This window comes from Tauraco erythrolophus, chromosome 1 (assembly GCF_009769465.1).
Source record: "Tauraco erythrolophus isolate bTauEry1 chromosome 1, bTauEry1.pri, whole genome shotgun sequence".
Taxonomy (NCBI): Eukaryota; Metazoa; Chordata; class Aves; order Musophagiformes; family Musophagidae; genus Tauraco; species Tauraco erythrolophus.
The window spans coordinates 31,180,267-31,197,203 of NC_141465.1; the positions used below are offsets into that span (position 1 = coordinate 31,180,267).

General features: G+C 42.8%; 1 protein-coding gene across 1 annotated transcript in view; it reads left to right on the plus strand.

Moving 5' to 3' along the window:
- EVA1C (eva-1 homolog C) overlaps positions 1 to 16,937 on the plus strand; it is a 41,535-nt gene that overhangs the window by 10,397 nt on the left and 14,201 nt on the right. Inside the window, exons 2-4 of the mRNA XM_086631775.1 lie at positions 7,201 to 7,397; positions 10,836 to 10,959; positions 13,998 to 14,150. Coding sequence (XP_086487901.1) covers positions 7,201 to 7,397; positions 10,836 to 10,959; positions 13,998 to 14,150 — 474 coding nt within the window. The remainder of the gene's footprint in view (positions 1 to 7,200; positions 7,398 to 10,835; positions 10,960 to 13,997; positions 14,151 to 16,937) is intronic.

Below are 16,937 nucleotides of genomic sequence, written 5' to 3' on the forward strand. Positions count from 1 at the left end.
TAGATTTTCATACCTTCAGGTTTATTAGTACCATTATTGTTGCTATTCAAAGCAATAATGCCAGGAGCAAATGATGAGTATAAAACTATAACCTTTTAAGAGCTCTGTTTCACACAAAGAAGTATCTATTTACAACCTTCACTCTCTTAGGCCAGTTATTTTTGTCTGTCATTGTTATTATAGTTTATCAGTCCTTTGCAACAAGAAGTGATCAGTAAGCTTTGTTCAGCTGCTCAGCCTCAGCGTTTTGTGTGTTTTTCTGGTGCTATGTTTTTTTAGTTGAAGTTCTTTGTCAACACAGTGAGTGCTGTGACTAATTTGGCTAATTCTGGAAGAAAGGATTGCGCTTGGATTCTGCATCGGTGTTTTGAGTCTCAGTAAAAAGTTACAATGAGTGAGTCGCCTGGGTTATGCAGACAGTTGAGTGGGATGATACCTTCTGGCCTTCAAATCAATGGGATCTATTTATTTCTATACGATTCAGGCTTAACTTCTGAGCCAATCTGTAACATCTTGTACATGATTTTGTATGCAGAGCACCCCATACATTGCTTACGACTGTGTGTCTTGGATAAATGGGAAAGCTCCTCGTGCGGCTTTCACACAGAGGCGTAGAGATGTTATTGGGACACTGCAGTGTTGCCAAGTTTTTTCTAGTTTAGATAGTTCTCACAGTAGTTCACCTTTTTTAATGAAGTTTCATATTGTTTTAAAGAAGAGTGACATTTATTATTTTTGAGAAAAGAAAGTCTGTAGTCCTCCTCATTGCAGAATAATACTTGAAAAAGTGACTGCTGTAGCTAAACACCCCCCGCCCCCATCATCCGACAACCCAGAACACAAAGAGGAAAAAACCTAACCTTAGGCTTAAAACATTAAGTCATCTGAGGATTTTTATAGGATCTGCTTTGAGATTCTGTTTGCTCAGGGTAAGAAACCCCATAACTCACGAGTCTTCTGTTTCCCAGTCCAGATGTGCACACAGCCATGACCTCGCTCTGTCCACACTGGGGCGAGCCGTGATTGTGCTCCAGCCCTCTGTGCACTGCTTTCCAGGGGAAGGGCATCTGCTGGTGTGCTGGCCGGAGAGGAGCTCGTGAGTGCTTCCCTAGCATGCAGTGGACCAGGACTGAGAGGTGTGTTGTAGTCCAGGCACAGCCTCTAGCTCCCATGTTACAATTCTATTTTTTTTTAAAGTTTTCTCAGAATTCACAACTAACAGATATTGATTAATTAAACAAATACAAAACGAGAGATTCTAAACAACAAATAGTGCCCTGGAGTGCCTGTAGCCCAGGCGATGTGCTGGGCCGGTGCCTGAAAGTGACACAATCCTGCTGTCTGATTTGGACGGTGACACAACCCTGCCGTCCATTTCGGATGACCTGATTTAATTGCGCCAGTTGAGAGAAACGCAGAAGAGGAAGCGTGCCTCAGAAAGAGTGACAGACCCATTCAACTGCTACAATGCCCTCTCTCCCGATAATCACGGCTGTTATTAATTATAGAGATAAGAACATATTTTTCCCCTAACCTTACATTGTTGTTCGGCTAAATTTGCTGCCTCGAGGGAAGTGTCTTTCTGTACAGAATTTGATAAACAATATAGGGATACTCATGGTCTCAAGAAGATGAAGCTTTCTACCAGGGTGACTACAAGGCCACGCTGCCCAGGAAAGGAGGGAAAGCAACTGGAAACTGCTCCCTCCTGCGCAAGCATCCCTCCAGGAGCCAGGTGAGAGGCAACAGCTGCTGAGAAGACTTTATTCCCTTGCTGAGCGCAGGGCAGGCAGTCCTCTGGTATGTGAGGAGGGCCGGCATGAGGAGAGGAAAGAAGCTGGAGTTTTTCAGGGAAGAGCAAGAGGAAAACGTGACTTTTCGAGTGGGCATTCTTTCTCAGTGTGGGCTGTGAGCTGCCCGGTCAGCATGGTTCTTCGCAAAGGGCTGACCGCTCCACCTGTGTCTACGTAGTCTGTGTGTATAGTAATAAAAAATGCAGGTTTACGTGGTCTGCCATGTGAGACGAGCAGTTTAGATACTAGTACGTCACCACTTCTCTTATCAGAGAACGTGAAGTTTCAGCCAATTTCCATTACTATTTTTATCCTTTATTGTGTGCAAATACACAAGGATTTTAGTAACAGCAGAACCACTTTAAATGCCGCTTGGAAGGCTGGAGAGCATGATGTCTTATTTTCACTGGTCCTCCTAACAGTTTTTACAAGTGAACCATATTGCTTATACAGAATCAGAGCAAGTTTTTTATAAAGGCATTTTTTTAAAGGATTGAATAGTTGCAATTGTTGGAGAAAGGTGCTTAGATACTGGATTAGGAATTTGCAGGATCAAAGTAGCAGTTAAGATGCCAGGGAACTCATCCAAATCACAACATAGCTGATATTCTTTAGGGAATACTGGGCTGTTTTGTATACAGCACTCTTGGCTCCAAGTAACTTAAAACCTGAAGAATTGAAATGATTACAAATATCGGGCGAAATCTTTCAAGGTGTTGAGTGCCCACAACTCGCGTTGGGCTGAATACTCTTTTATACTGTGGCCCTTTTATGCTATGATGGCAATGTCAAGGGTGTTCAGTGGCAGTAAGTGCCCTTTACAGAATGGGACCATAGCAAAGTCACTTGGGTGCAATTGGGCACTGAGCCCATTTTCCTGGCTATACTCAGCACCTTTCAGGAGCAGACTGACAGAGGAGTGGCTCTGGCAGGAAAGCTCAATTTTTTGTGATCTCAATTAGACAGAAAATGTAGGAGATGGATTTGTGGTTGTTATTTTTTTTTCAATCTGTGAGAAACTGTGGGGATTTCTGTTGGGCTGGTCTCCTTGAGATCTAGACTGCAAACACAGGGCACGAAATTCTCTCTGTCCTGATTGTAGTGCCAGTGCTCAGACTGAGTTCAATGAGACGAGGAACTCATCTACATCTTTGCTGCACTGGAAGGTGCATCTAGATGACTCTTGTCCTGTTTTGGGCTCTAGATGAGGAACAGCAAAGACATTAGCAGAGCAGGCTTCTCCTTTCTCCAGACTTAGTAACTGATAGGGGACCTCAATTTTCCTATCCAGTTGCACAGCTGGAGCTGGTAAAGATGCCAGAGAAATTAAATATTTTATTTTCATGTAATTTACTTGGAATACTTAAATTTCTGGTTTAACACTTTTTTTTTTTTTTAAATTGCTTGTCTTTTGTGAAAGGTTTAAAAAGAGCAAAAAGTGTGAAAATTAAATGGCATAAGGAAACTCTTTTTCAATACTTTTGTTTTAATGATACAAAGAGCTTGTCATTCTAATTCTGATTTGGCCACCAAAACAAGAAAATAGTTTGGTTTTTTTTTCTCCTTTATATTTAACAGTAATAATGTTGCTGTCATCACAATAGGGTAAGCAAGGCTTCTGAGGAGAAGGTACTACCTTTTGTCTTTAATTAGGCCAACTATGTGTTTGGAAAAGAGGCAAAGATAAGAAAATTGTAATTTTTTAAATTGAAAAGATACACATGTAATCATGGTGTCAGTTTTAAAACTACTACAAATCTTTTCTCAGATAAACCAGTGGAAGCTCTGTGCTTTCTCATTACTTAATATGTTGGGTTCGGAGAATTTTGTTTGGTTTTTTTTTTGACGTGAATGTGGATGAGCTTAGTGTTCTAGAAGTTGGGAATTGATTTTAGAAGGAATTATACAGAATTTAACGCATGTATAAGAATAAGGAAACTATTCAAATGTAGTTATTTTATGCACATTAATAAAAAGTTTGGCTAATGGTAGAAGAATTAGAAAATATTGGCTTTGATAGTAGTATATCGGGTTGTCATAAAACTCATGGGGAAAAAAGTGGATTTGGGTCTAATTTCCATGTGTTTATGGATGAGGAATGAAGAAGGATAGTAGTTCATTTGTAGGCTGGTATTTTGTATCCTTTATCTCTCCTGTCCCTCATGCCTCTTCTTCCTCTTCATCCAAAAATCTTTTCTGCTTAAAGATAGATTTCCATCAAGTGTGACAGAGTGGTAGAGATATCAAAACTTCATGAGAATAGGTGAGGAAAGTCTTTGAATTAAATTACCCTTAATAGTTGGGGGTTTTGTTTGTTTTTTTTTTTTATTAGAGTTGGAAGGGACCTCAAAGATCATCTAGTTCCAACCACCCTGCCATGGGCAGGGAAACCCTCCACTACACCAGGTTGACCAAAGCCTCATCCAACCTGGCCTTGAACACTTCCAGGGATGGGGCATCTACAACTTCTCTGGGCAACCTGTTCCAGTGCCTCACCACCCTCTGAGTGAAAAATTTCTTCCTTATACCTAACCTAAATCTGCCCTCTTTCAGTTTAAATCCATTGCCCCTTGTCCTATCACTACACGCCCTTGTAAAAAGTCCCTCTCCAGCTTTCCTGTAGGCCCCCTTTAAGTACTGGAAGGCTGCTATAAGATCACCCCGGAGCCTTCTCTTCTCCAGGCAGAACAGCCCCAACTCTCTCAGCCTGTCTTCATAGCAGAGGTGTTCCAGCCCTCGGATCGTCTTCGTGGCCCTCCTCTGGACCTGCTCCAGCAGCTCCATGTCCTTCTTGTGCTGGGGACTCCAGAGCTGAACACAGTATTCCAGGTGAGGTCTCATGAGAGCAGAGTAGAGGGGCAGAATCACCTCCCTTAACCTGCTGGCCACGCCCCTTTTGATGCAGCCCAGGATATGGTTGGCTTTCTGGGCTGCCAGCGCACATTGCCAGCTCATGTTGAGCTTCTCATCAACCAGCACTCCCAAGTCCTTTTCCTCAGGGCTGCTCTTAATCCATTCTCTGCCCAGCCTGTACTTGGGATTGAGATTGGGATTGCCCCGACCCACGTGCAGGACCTTGCTCTTGGCCTTGTTGAACTTCATGAGGTTCTCACAGGCCCACCTCTCCAGCCTGTCAAGGTCCCTCTGGATGGCATCCCTTCCCTCCAGCGTGTCCACAACACCACACAACTTGGTGTCATTTGCAAACTTGCTGAGGGTGCACTCGATCCCGTCCATGTCTCCAACAAAGATGTTAAATAGCACTGGCCCCAGTACTGACCCCTGAGGAACACCACTCGTCACTGGCCTCCACTTGGGCATTGAACCGTTAGCCACAACTCTTTGAGTGCGATCATCCAGCCAATTCCTTATCCACCGAGTGGTCCATCCATCAAAACCATGTCTTTCCAATTTAGAGACAAGGATGTCGTGTGGGACAGTATCAAATGCTTTGGATAAGTCCAGGTAGGTGATGTCAGTTGCTCTTCCCCTATCCATCAATTCTGTAACCTCATCATAGAAGGTCACCAAATTAGTCAGGCAGGATTTGCCCCTAGTGAAGCCACGTTGGCTGTCACCAATCACCTCCTTATTTTCTATGTGCCTTAGCATTGTCGCCAGGAGGATCTGCTCCATGATCTTGCCAGGCACAGAGGTGAGACTGACTGGCCTGTAGTTCCCTGGGTCTTCTTTTTTTCCCTTTTTAAAAATGGGGGCTATGTTTCCCCTTTCCAGTCATTGGGAACTTCACCAGATTGCCACGACTTCTGAAGTATGATGGATAGTGGCTTAGGAACTTCATCTGCCAGTTCGCTCAGGACCCACGGATGCACCTCAACAGGTCCCATGGACTTGTCCACCTTCAGGTTCTTTAGATGGTCTCGAACCTGATCTTCTCCTACAGTGGGCGGTTCTACATTCTCCCAGTCCCTGCCTTTGCCTTCTGTGACTTGGGCTGTGCAGCTGGAGCTCTTGCCAGTGAAGACCGAGGCAAAGAAATCATTGAGAACCTCAGCCTTCTCCATATCCCGGGTAGCTAGATCCCCCGTTTCCTTCTGGAGAGGGCCTACATTTTCTCTAGATCTCTTTTTATCACTGACATATCTATAGAAGTTTTCTATCACAATGGCTAATTTGTAATGATCAAAGGTAGCAGCCTGCATGTTTCCATTGAAGTATTCTACAGAACAGAGAGAAGGGCAGTTGTAGATTAAATTTATAAGTATTTGTGATGATAACAGAAATCTTGGCTAAAGAGACCATATGCAATGAAATACAAATCAGAAAAACAGCTGACATTAGCTTGCTATTTCAGGGACTTACTTATGAGAAGATGTAAATGGACGGTTGTCCTGGGTTGGGTTGGGAAAGAGTTAACTTTCTTTTTTTTGCGGGAAGCTGAAAGGGCAGCAGACCCAGCCTGGCCAATGGCGATTCAACACCATGTGGCATCATGCTCAGGGTATATATTGGGGGAGCAGCTGGGGGAGGGGGTTCGCTTGGGTGATTGGGAGCGGGCAGTGCGGGCGGTGCGTTGCGTTTCACGTGGCGGTTCGGTTCATTTTGTTCTTGCGTTTGTACGTTTATAGTTGCTTACCCTGTTCTTTCCTTTTACTGATATTGTTCTATTAAATTATCCTTATCCCAACCTACTGGTCTCGCCCCTCTCGTTCTGATTTTCTCCTCCCATCCCGCCGGGGGGAGGAGTGAGCAAGCAGCAGCATGGTAGCTTAGCCCCGGGCTGAGCTAAACCACGACAACAACGGTGGAGGTGGACAGCTGCATACAGATCCCATCTCTCCCTCTCCTGGTAACACTGACAAACTCTCTAGCAAATACAATTCTGTATATCTTTCTTCTGAGTTTCTGTCTAGCACCTACGTGTCCAGCTCTTATGGACCACCTCTGTTATGCTGGTATCTGATTCAGTGACATAGAGAGAATCACTTTTATTATCATTTGTGTGAAACACAACTGCCTAGGAGCCCAGAAGTGCAAGGTGTCAGTTTAAGACAAGGTGTAAGGAATACCTTAGCCAGCTGGAATGCAAGAGCTAATCCACAAAACCAAGTCATAGCCCTTCCAACTTCTGCAAACACGTCCTGGGATTGTTAGCAACCATGACTGGCAAGGGCCTGAACCCATTTATTGTCTGTGAAATGACATCTCCGACCTAGTGCCACTGCTGGAGTGCTGGTGGAGTTCTGACTCACCGCCACGCGACCTCTTGTTTTCCAGACCTGAGCATTACTAGCATGTAAAGGTTGACCCATTCACAGAACCATGTGATGTGGCAGCGGGCCACCTTGACTACAATGCCCTTTCCAGAGACTGATTGTGGTTTTCTTATTATCTAACAAGCTTGTCGTTTCCTGTACTAGTTGTAACAGAGCTGAATATTTTCTAGGTTACCTAACCAAACTTCTGCAAAATCATACTGCCTATGCCTGCGATGGGGAACATTTGAGTCTGCACTGTCCTCGACATTCAACAATAAGTGTTCAGTCAGCATTTTACGGGCAAGACTACCACATGTGTAGTACTCAGGAGCCTGACACCAGGATGACAGAACCCATAAACTGTGTGGCACCCACCTCTTTGCAGGTATCGCACGTTGTAAAGGTTCCTAATGCACATAATGTTTTTGATGGTTTCCATGCGGTGAGCTATGCCCTGCAAAACCAGCAAGTGTTCACAATGTTGAATGAAATGACATCATGTCTATGTCAGTTTGCCATCAAAAGTATTACAACTGAAAGGATTTGTCTGACCAGCAGGATATTACCAAAGGATTGTGAAGGTCTTGTAGATTGCCTTCTATTTTGATGAGCCTTGCTTTGGAAACTCCATTCTCAAAGTTCCCTAAAATAATCACTTCCCTTCTGATTAAGGGCTGGTCAGGACTGAGCAGAGCAGTCTTGATCCATCACACAGGCCCTCCTTGTCTGCAGGAGAGGATACAAACATTGGATAGAGCTGGGTTATAAATCCACTGAACAAGATGGCATTCTGGTTGGCGTTTGGCTTGTTTGTGCCTATCTTCGCTCACTGAAAAGGCACCATGACAGCTAAACAGCAGATCCTAAGCACTTCTGTAGATACCTAAATTTCCATGAATACATGATTTGTATCAGTAATATCCTATGGTTTGTTTGCTAGGCCCACTTAAATATAGCTTGAAATGATTTGTACTTCATAAATTATTACTTTCTGCTGTGGAGACTTTTGTAACAAGGCTTAGAAGGTCTGACTTACACTGCTGTCAAAGGCTTGTTTCATCATAGTGAAAATGCCTAACATTAGACCAAATTCAGTAAACTATTGCAAAAATGAAATAGTCATTGGAATCTGAACACGTTCTGTTGATGAAGCTGTTGTAAATGCTCTACAGAAGCTTTGATGAAGCTTGCAACATTTGTGCTTGCACATGACACATTGCTTCTTGACAGCAGGGAAGGTCTGTTCCCACCACTAGTCAGTTGAAGAGTTTTACCGAGTGGTTTGGTGGTATTATCCTCTCTCCAGAAACAATATTAGGGCGGTTGTATAAGTATGGCTTGCGCATGCTGCACTGCAACTTCTAAAGACATTCCAGACATGACCTATGGGCCATGTGAAAGTACATCTCTCTGCCAAAAACAGTAGGCCAGATGCATCCTTGATGTCATTTTACTGACTACAGCAGAGCAACACCAATGATTATTTTGGGCTTGTGAGTGTCTTTGTGAGGTCTCCATGGGTAGTTTTTTCCCTTGAATATAATAAACACAGCATGGGATAACTGTTGCATAAACTATCATCATCATTCAGACTCTGTTACTGATCAAAGGCATGAAAGCATTTTGTCGAGGCCACAAACGTTAGAGATACGAATGTTCTGCATCTCAGGGAGTTCCCATTCTGTGAAGGAGAAGAGACACATCCTGTAAACTGATTTCTTAGAAAAGAGCACCAGTGATCTCATCCTTCCTCCCTTTCCCTTTGGAACTGCATCTGCAGTCTGCATAATTGGGTATGATGCTACCCTGAAGCCGGCAGGAAGCCTTACAGGCATTTTTTACAGTGACCTCCTATTAAAAGGATCACTGCAAAGTTAGATCTGTCTTGAGATATTAGCAGCCCAGTGCTGTCTCATTACGGGTGTGATTGTTTGCTTTTGTGGTTGCGTGTTTTTGCGCAGCAACCCGACAGAAAATGCGACCGCTGTTTGCATTAACTAGGAGAAAATACAAACAGATGCACAGGAGATGATTCAGCTCAGGTGCAAACAGAAGGTGACTCAGTAGGGTACAGCTATCTCCACTTGCTAAAGATGTAACTCTGTTTCACTGGCCTGTTCCAGAACAATCCCAACTAAGGAGACGTTGTTTGTTTGACTTGCAACTCTGTAAAAGACGAATTGACTGACAAAATAAAGTCTGCTGTACTTTTCCTTCCCTTTTAAACTCTTTGGAGTGTACTTAATGCTCAAAAAGTGTTAGATGCAAGTCCTCTTCTTCTACCAACGGGAACAAAAAGGCAAGAGTGTTATAGGATCATTGCAGTATGCTGCCAATGTGTATAATTTCTGCTTGGGAGGGATGGCTTCCAGGGATGACAGGAGAGATTCAGGCCCTGCCAACTCTCTCAGCCTGGAAACAAGAGTGCAGCTTAGGCTATCACGGTGGTAAATTTGTGATTTGGCCTCTTGATGTAATTGAGACCCCTTCTGATGGGAAACAAGGCAAAAATTCCCATAGATTTTAAGGGAGTACTTAAAACTATTGGAGAATGGTATGTTTCAGTTACTCTTTTTGAGAGTGGGATGTCCCAAAGACAGCGCCCTCCTTATCACAGCCTGCTGTGATTTTAAACATCAAGAATCCTGGGCACAGAAATGCAGACTATCCAAAAATAGTGTATAGAAAGCCCTCTCTAAACTGGGCTTTGAAGGTGAATAGGAAATTCATAAGTACACTGCTGCATTTAAACTGGAGATTTTTAGGTGCTTTGACTTGTGACTGTGTTAAAAACTGGGCTCAGACTCATCTTGGGCAGTGTCTTTATATTTTCTATAGCTATAGCTCCTAAACCACTGATGAAGTGCGAACACCAATGTTGGCACTAGGAGTACTCAGTCCTTTTGCTGAACTTGGAGAGGCTCCACATGACCCTTTGCATGTAACACTTCTGGATTTTAATTGTCCTCCTTCTGTTGCCACTCCCAGTGAAGCAGCAGAGTAAAAACCATGATGTATTGCTGGGCAAAAAAATCTAGGGTACACATGGCCTTAGAAGAGCACTTAAGAAAAAAAAAAAAAAGGACAAGCAGGCTTAGGATAGACAGGCACATCTGTGCTATCTGATCAAACCAATTCTGGAATTGGTTCAAGTGGCAAGTCAAGTAAATATCTGCTAATGTGTGTAACTGCAAACAGGACATAAGTACCCCTTAAGTAGGAGGTCCTATATATGTCTTAAAGCTAGGAGTCACATACCAAATTATTAGTTAGAACTCTTTCAAGTGAAGGTATTACAGAGCATGCTCAGGTAAACTTAAATGAATCGAGACAAAATGGTTAAAAAGACATCTTTTTGAGTTACCACGCTTCACCTGGACATTGCACTCCCATAAATGCTATCAGGAGTGTGTGAGTGGATCAGGCACGTCAGGGAAGGCTGGAGGCTGAGTGTGTTCCCACAGGCTCTTGGGCTCTGTGGAGAGTCCCAAGCACCGCTGAAGCTGTGGTGGCACACAGCAAGATCTGGCCAACCTGCTGGGGCCAGACGAAAAAGTGACAAGCAAGAGCAATTTGGTGACATCCTAAATTGCCATGGGCATCACTGTGATGAATGTGTTACCATAAACTTGGCCATGACTCAAAGTCTGGGAGAGGTGTGGCCTAAATCCAGTGATACAGATGTTTTTTTACATGTTTATAGTCAAAAAGTTATGAAGGAGTGGTTTCTCTCCTGTATAGAACAAAGTACAACTAAGTATTCGCATTGCTGTATAGCTTCATACCTTGTTTTCAAGCCTATCCTTTTTGCCCATTGTTCTAGAAAGTACTGGACGAATGCCAAAACCTGAGATCCTGCCAACTCCTTGTCAATAGTCGGGTTTTTGGACCTGATCTGTGTCCAGGGACCACTAACTTCCTCCTTGTCTCCTTTAAATGCAAACCTAGTAAGTAATCCGCATCAGGCAAATGCATTTTTGTGTGTGTTTTGTTGTTTGTTTTGGTTAAAATGCCACTGCACGAGGCTTTGCGTAAATCCACGTGAAGTTTTGAGACTCTTGGATTAATAGCAAATTGTTTCTTTCTACTTCACCATTGTGTTTGCAACTTCAGTGTGCTTGCTGCCAATTCAATGACCAATGTAGTTTGACAGTCAGATATCCAACTAGAAAGAAAAAATGTTTTTGAAATTATTTTTGAAGAGATGGCAATGATAATGACATGTTAGAAAGATAGAACTGAACAGCAAAAACAGATGCTCGGGCTAAGGATGCAGATGCTGAAGAAGACACCATAATAAGGAATATGCAAAAGTGCTTAAGGAGGTAGGACCAAAGCTTTCAAAGATTCTCTGTTACTGCCTCCCATTTATAGAATAATGGCTGGAGGATACATACGTGTGGCTAACTTTATTGCAGAATTTCACTGCAGAATCACCTGTATTCTACGCAGGTAATTGATGTTGCTATGTAAAGGGACAAATCCTGCCTCAAAGAGAATGCGCTTTGTAAACATGAGAAAAGTGTAAGAAAGATTAAGACAATCATCATGAGGTTTCTTTTATTGATGTTTTTAAATTGTTTTTCTTGCTGCTATTGTGTATGAGAACAAGCCCCAGTAGCCTGGGGGCTCAGCTTTTTTTTGGCAGCTAATCTCCAGTGTGGCTGAAATGGATCCCAAAGAAAATAGTTGAATGATGATTTATGGGTAGGTTCACCAGCCAACTCGGAAATACCATCCCACAACTAAAGGAGAAAGCACAAAAGGGATTTTCTTTAATCAGAGCATTAAGACAGACATCATTGGTGGAATAGGAAAAGGGGTGGCAAGCAAACCGAAGGGCCAATTTATGCAGAGTATTGAAGTTGGAGCAGAGATGTGGGAATGGAGTAGGCAGATGTTACCTTTGGCAAAGCACTGGCACAAGAACTCCCAGGGACATTTACTGGGCCAATCATTGGGGGGAAAAATGTCTGAAATTTAAAATTTCAATGGGGAAAAATGTCTGAAATTTAAAATTTTAATGATCTGTTTTATTATCTTAGTAGTTTAATTTTTTTACATATTATAGTTACTGCAGTATTAATAGTAGGTGGATTTGAATATCATAGCTGTGTCTGTGTCATTATAAATATCTTTTTACTAATAAAAAGTGGATTTGGATCCTGTTTGTTATTTTTATAAGCTGCTTAATATTTTTCCCACTGGAAATGAGCTACTTTGAATATATAATACTCTCTGTGATCTGAATTTTACAAAAGCTAAAGAAAAGTGTGTATTTAACAGCAAGTGCTGCCTTCAGACCTGAGGAATAGCCCAGTTCCAGTGCAAATTACATGATTTCATGTGACAGGAAATTTATATTTGTAGGTAAGATACCAATATTGTTAGGCTTGGCTGTGGAAAACATCCTTACAGAGGAAATCACTTGGCTGTAACTTTATTTTACAGTCTCCTTGCCTTCAAATGGGCACTTAAGCAATTGCCTGAATCCCTGAGTTTTTCATCTGTTTAGAAATACTGATCTCTGCAGAGGTCTCTGTCATATTCTTACCCTGGTCTTACACCACTTGCGGGTTTGTTTCTGTTGTATGTACTTCCGTAGCCCCTCCAGCAACCACGGAGCACAGCCATACAGATACAGAGCCCAGCTTTAGGCTGTCAGCCCTTGGGTCAGAGCCTCTGTTTTCTTGGCAGGATCCTCATGGGTGTACGGTACGGCAGGTGCTTCTGCAGAAGTAACAATCTGCAGCAGGTCAAGTATTTTTTAAAAGTCTAAAATACTTTTAGACTTTTAAAATACTTCTAGACTTAAACTTGTGACTGCTGATGAGCTTGAATAGAAGAAACTGGACTGCTACCAAGAATATTAACCCTTTTTTTTTTAATCTGTTCTATTCTAAATGAAACAATAATGTTTTCTTTATTGAATAGATAGGAGGTTTTTCTCTCTCCAGTTCCCCTAGTGCCAACATCCACACTCCACTCACAGGGATACTACTCAGTAACGATAAGGTTTCCCTTTTCTCCTGCTCAGCTCAGGAACCTCCTTTTCCTGTTTTCACGTTTTTGGAGGACAAAAAAATGGAGCAGAATAAACTGCCACCATAAGAAAGTTTGCCACCATACCTAGACCAGGAAGACTTGAGTGGTAAAATACCGTGAGCAGAACGGCTGCTGAGACCAGCAAGAGACCTCCTTGGCCAGATGGCAGATTTTAACGGGTTCCGTAGGAGGGATAAACCATGCTGTCTGGAAGATGATCTCACTGGCTTGCCCACCTCTGTGCTGAGAGCGTTGCCAGTGTGCCTGTGCCAGCGAGGGGGTGGATTTTTCTCGGGCTCCTGATGCACATTGCTTTGTCAGCAAAACTTTCAATTGAGCCCATGCTGGATAGTCACGCCCAGAGAAAGCCACTGACCTTGGTGGAGCCATGCAAATACAGCTGAGAGCACTGTCTGGCTCCGGATACGTAGCCAGTCCCTGTGCCTTTGTGACTCTTATTCTTTGGCACTCGCTCAGTGCTGTGCGTGGTGGCACTGGGTGATGCCAGCTGTCCCCATGATTGATGAGCAGTTGGAGACTCTCAGCACTCGGGCATCTGAAGTAGGCGTAGAATGCAACATTATCCCGGTGAGAGACAAAAGGAAAAGATGAGGCTTCTCCTGCTGAGCAGCGGTGGAAAGCAGGCCAGGAAATCAGGCGGGAAGGGGGGAGGCTGTTCCACTGGGAGAGGAGATTGGCAAATGTTGACTTTTTAATTGGTTTCAAAAAGGAGCTGGAAGCTTTAGATTGTCATATGGGAACAATTCAGCTGGAGGAAACACTCTGCTTTGCTATTGGCTTTGTCTCTGGTTGCGATTGTGCCGCGTATCACAACAGAATTTGCAGAAAAGCTGTTTGCTGTCGTGCTGCTATTTGCTATTAACAGTCCAGCCGAGTAAATCACCTCATGCTACCATATTGTTATTTGCTTCTGTTTTAGCTGAATACAAAACCAAATCAGCATGTGAAAACCAGGAACTGAAACTCCACTGTCAGGAGTCCAAGTTCCTTATCATCTACTCTGCCACCTATGGCAGATGGGCACACGAGGAGAACGTCTGCTCGACAGAAGTGGAGCACGTCCCCCCCTTTGGTATGTTTTTATTCTGTTGATAGACCTTCTCCAAGCAGGTGCACAGAGAAGAGGGGAAACAGATGAGGTGAAAACTTCAGGTGCAAGAGCAATGGCATTTGAAAATGCCAGTGATTGAAATATAAGAGAGATTATTTCTGAAACTCAAACAAATTGCCCAGTATGAGGGAGAAACACAGAGTAAGAGATGCAGCAAAGTAATAAACTTTCATATAGTCAGTTAGTCCTTAGTATGACTAAAATCAAAAACTGTAGTCCTCTTGGCTGTCTTGAACTCAGGTGACATATACTAAATATCAGCTCTTCTTCCTCCAACTTCTGATAATGATTAGGCAACCTGAGTGTCTCAACACCTTGTCATGTTACGTTCTTCTCTAATTTCTTTTCTGACAGCTCTTCCTTGCCTTAAATGCAAACCATAAGGACACGGTCCGTAGGTCAAGGTCCATTGCTTTACATGCTGTTGTATGACCAGACTCCAAGACTGTGGGAGTATGCTAGAAGATTAAACATGCCTGGCATTTCTCTCTGGCACCAAGTCCAGCAGGCAGGAATGCCCTATGTATGTAGTACTAAACTCATACCCTCCAAGGCAGTATGACTGCATGCAAACTGCCTCTTGAGGCTGCCCCCTGGCTTACACTAGCTCCTCAGATGTGATGGGAGTTGTTGAGAAGGTGCTGTTGTCCTGGGCCAGACGAATGCAGGGACCATTCTCATTAGAGTTAAGCACTGCGTTGCAGTGTGAGAAACATGCCCTCTCACTTCTGATTTACTAGTACAGGTGCATCCCAATATATATATTAATATTTAATGTTAATATCACTATATTAGTAATTAATATATAAATAATGTATCAATGTTGCTGTAATATTAGTATTACTTTGGTCAGACTGAACACTTTCAGGCACTGACCATTCACTTTTGAATAGGTAAAAGAATCCAAAACATCGTAAGTAGTTGTATGGTCTATCTTGATAACCAGTCATTGACTTCACTGTATAGTCTCAGCTGGTGTATGATTAATGACTTATGACACACTTTTTATCGCTTAGTATCTGAATTTATAGTAGCATGTGGTTGTGAGAGTGCTTGGTGCTTGTGTGAGTGATATGTTCAGTGGTCGATACTGAAGGTATGCGGGTAAATTTTCGTGCCATGGAGAAGGCCAGCACAAGATATGTGTGCTGTTCAAATCCCTTAATACCACACAGAGAAGGACTTATGTGACTGATGCCAGCCCTGTGCAAAGGCTGAACTTTACTCCTAAGAAACATGCTACAAGTGAAATCTGTAAGAAGCGTCTTTGAACACCAAGAAGAGATCAATAATTAGTCTTAAAAGCCATTAGTCTGCAAGCCAACGTTTCTATTTAGTTGTAACGACATTATTAAAAATGTATTGGCTGAAAATTGTAATCTGTTCTTAGACAAGAATCTATTTAAAATTGCCAGGTCTATGTTTCACACTGGCTATCTTGTGTGGTCCTTCACACAGACTTTAGCTCTGCCAGTCTGTTCTGTGAAGGAAACGTTCTAGCAGGTTTCTGACAGACCCATACATCCTTCATGATGGTGGCATTAGTGTATGGTGCAGAGCACAGCAGAGATAGCTTAGTTCATCAAGAAAGGCTGCCATCATACTTATTTCTTGCACTTCATTCACCTCTGGAAATCACTCACCTCTAATGTCAGCACTTACAGTTCACAGATCGGAATACTGCAAACCTTTCTTACTGGATAAAGTTTCCCAGTGTAGAGAAAGAATTTGCAACAGCAACAAACTCTGTGCTGTGCCCCCCCTGCATACGAGCACCTCTTGAGCGACACCCTTGCTATTGCTGGTTTTGTGTTCTGTAAGGCGACCTAAAACTGCGGGAATAAGAGAGAGCATAAAACCTGAGACAAACACAAGGTAGATCTCTAGAATGTAGATCCTTGTATAGATTTCCTATTACTTACTGAAGGTGCTTGACCTCTTTCTATGTGGTGCCAGTAACCCTCTGCAGTGAGTATAATTTTCAAAAGCACCTGTGTGGCTTGGGAGTACACATTCAGTTATCACAAAAGACTTGGCACTTAGGAGCCAAATCCGATTGGCTCCAGATCTATCCATCTTGAGCTTAAATCTTATTTATGTGGCTATTTAAGCATATACAGATGTGAGTGGGTGCAGGATTAGACTTTTTAAATGCCTGTGTACCTTTCAGAGAAAGCAGTGGTAATTTGAATGTCAACGTGGTTTTAACAATTTGAGACAATTTAGAAAACTTACTTCAGCTGCCCTTCATTCCTGAATCAGAGCCCACATACATGTCCGTGTTTGCACCAAAAGCTGAATCTGCTTTAACACACATCCAGTTGGTGTTTCTACCCATGTTTGTGCATCTCAGCCTAAAGGCAGTGCTTGAGCATTTCCATTTCTTTCACTGCATCACAGGGAAACTCTGAGGTGTTTTTTAGTACTATGCAGAAGAGACATCATCTATGGGTCCTAATGACATGTATAGGAAGTCTCTGTTGAGCTTGAGAGTTTGCATCTATTCATACTGGATATGGCCCTGCTAGGAGTACTGGGTATTGAATTACTTAGGTACTTCTCTAGATTTTGGTGACCTCATGTTATATGTAATATAGCTGGTAAGCAATTAATGACAGACAGCAGCTTTGAACTGAGACAGATGTACTCTGAATTACTGCTTTTCTGTGAACAGCCTGTCAAATCAGCTGACAGATTTTCGGAGCTTTGCTTCAAAGGGAACACAGGAAGACATAAAATTCCTTTAGC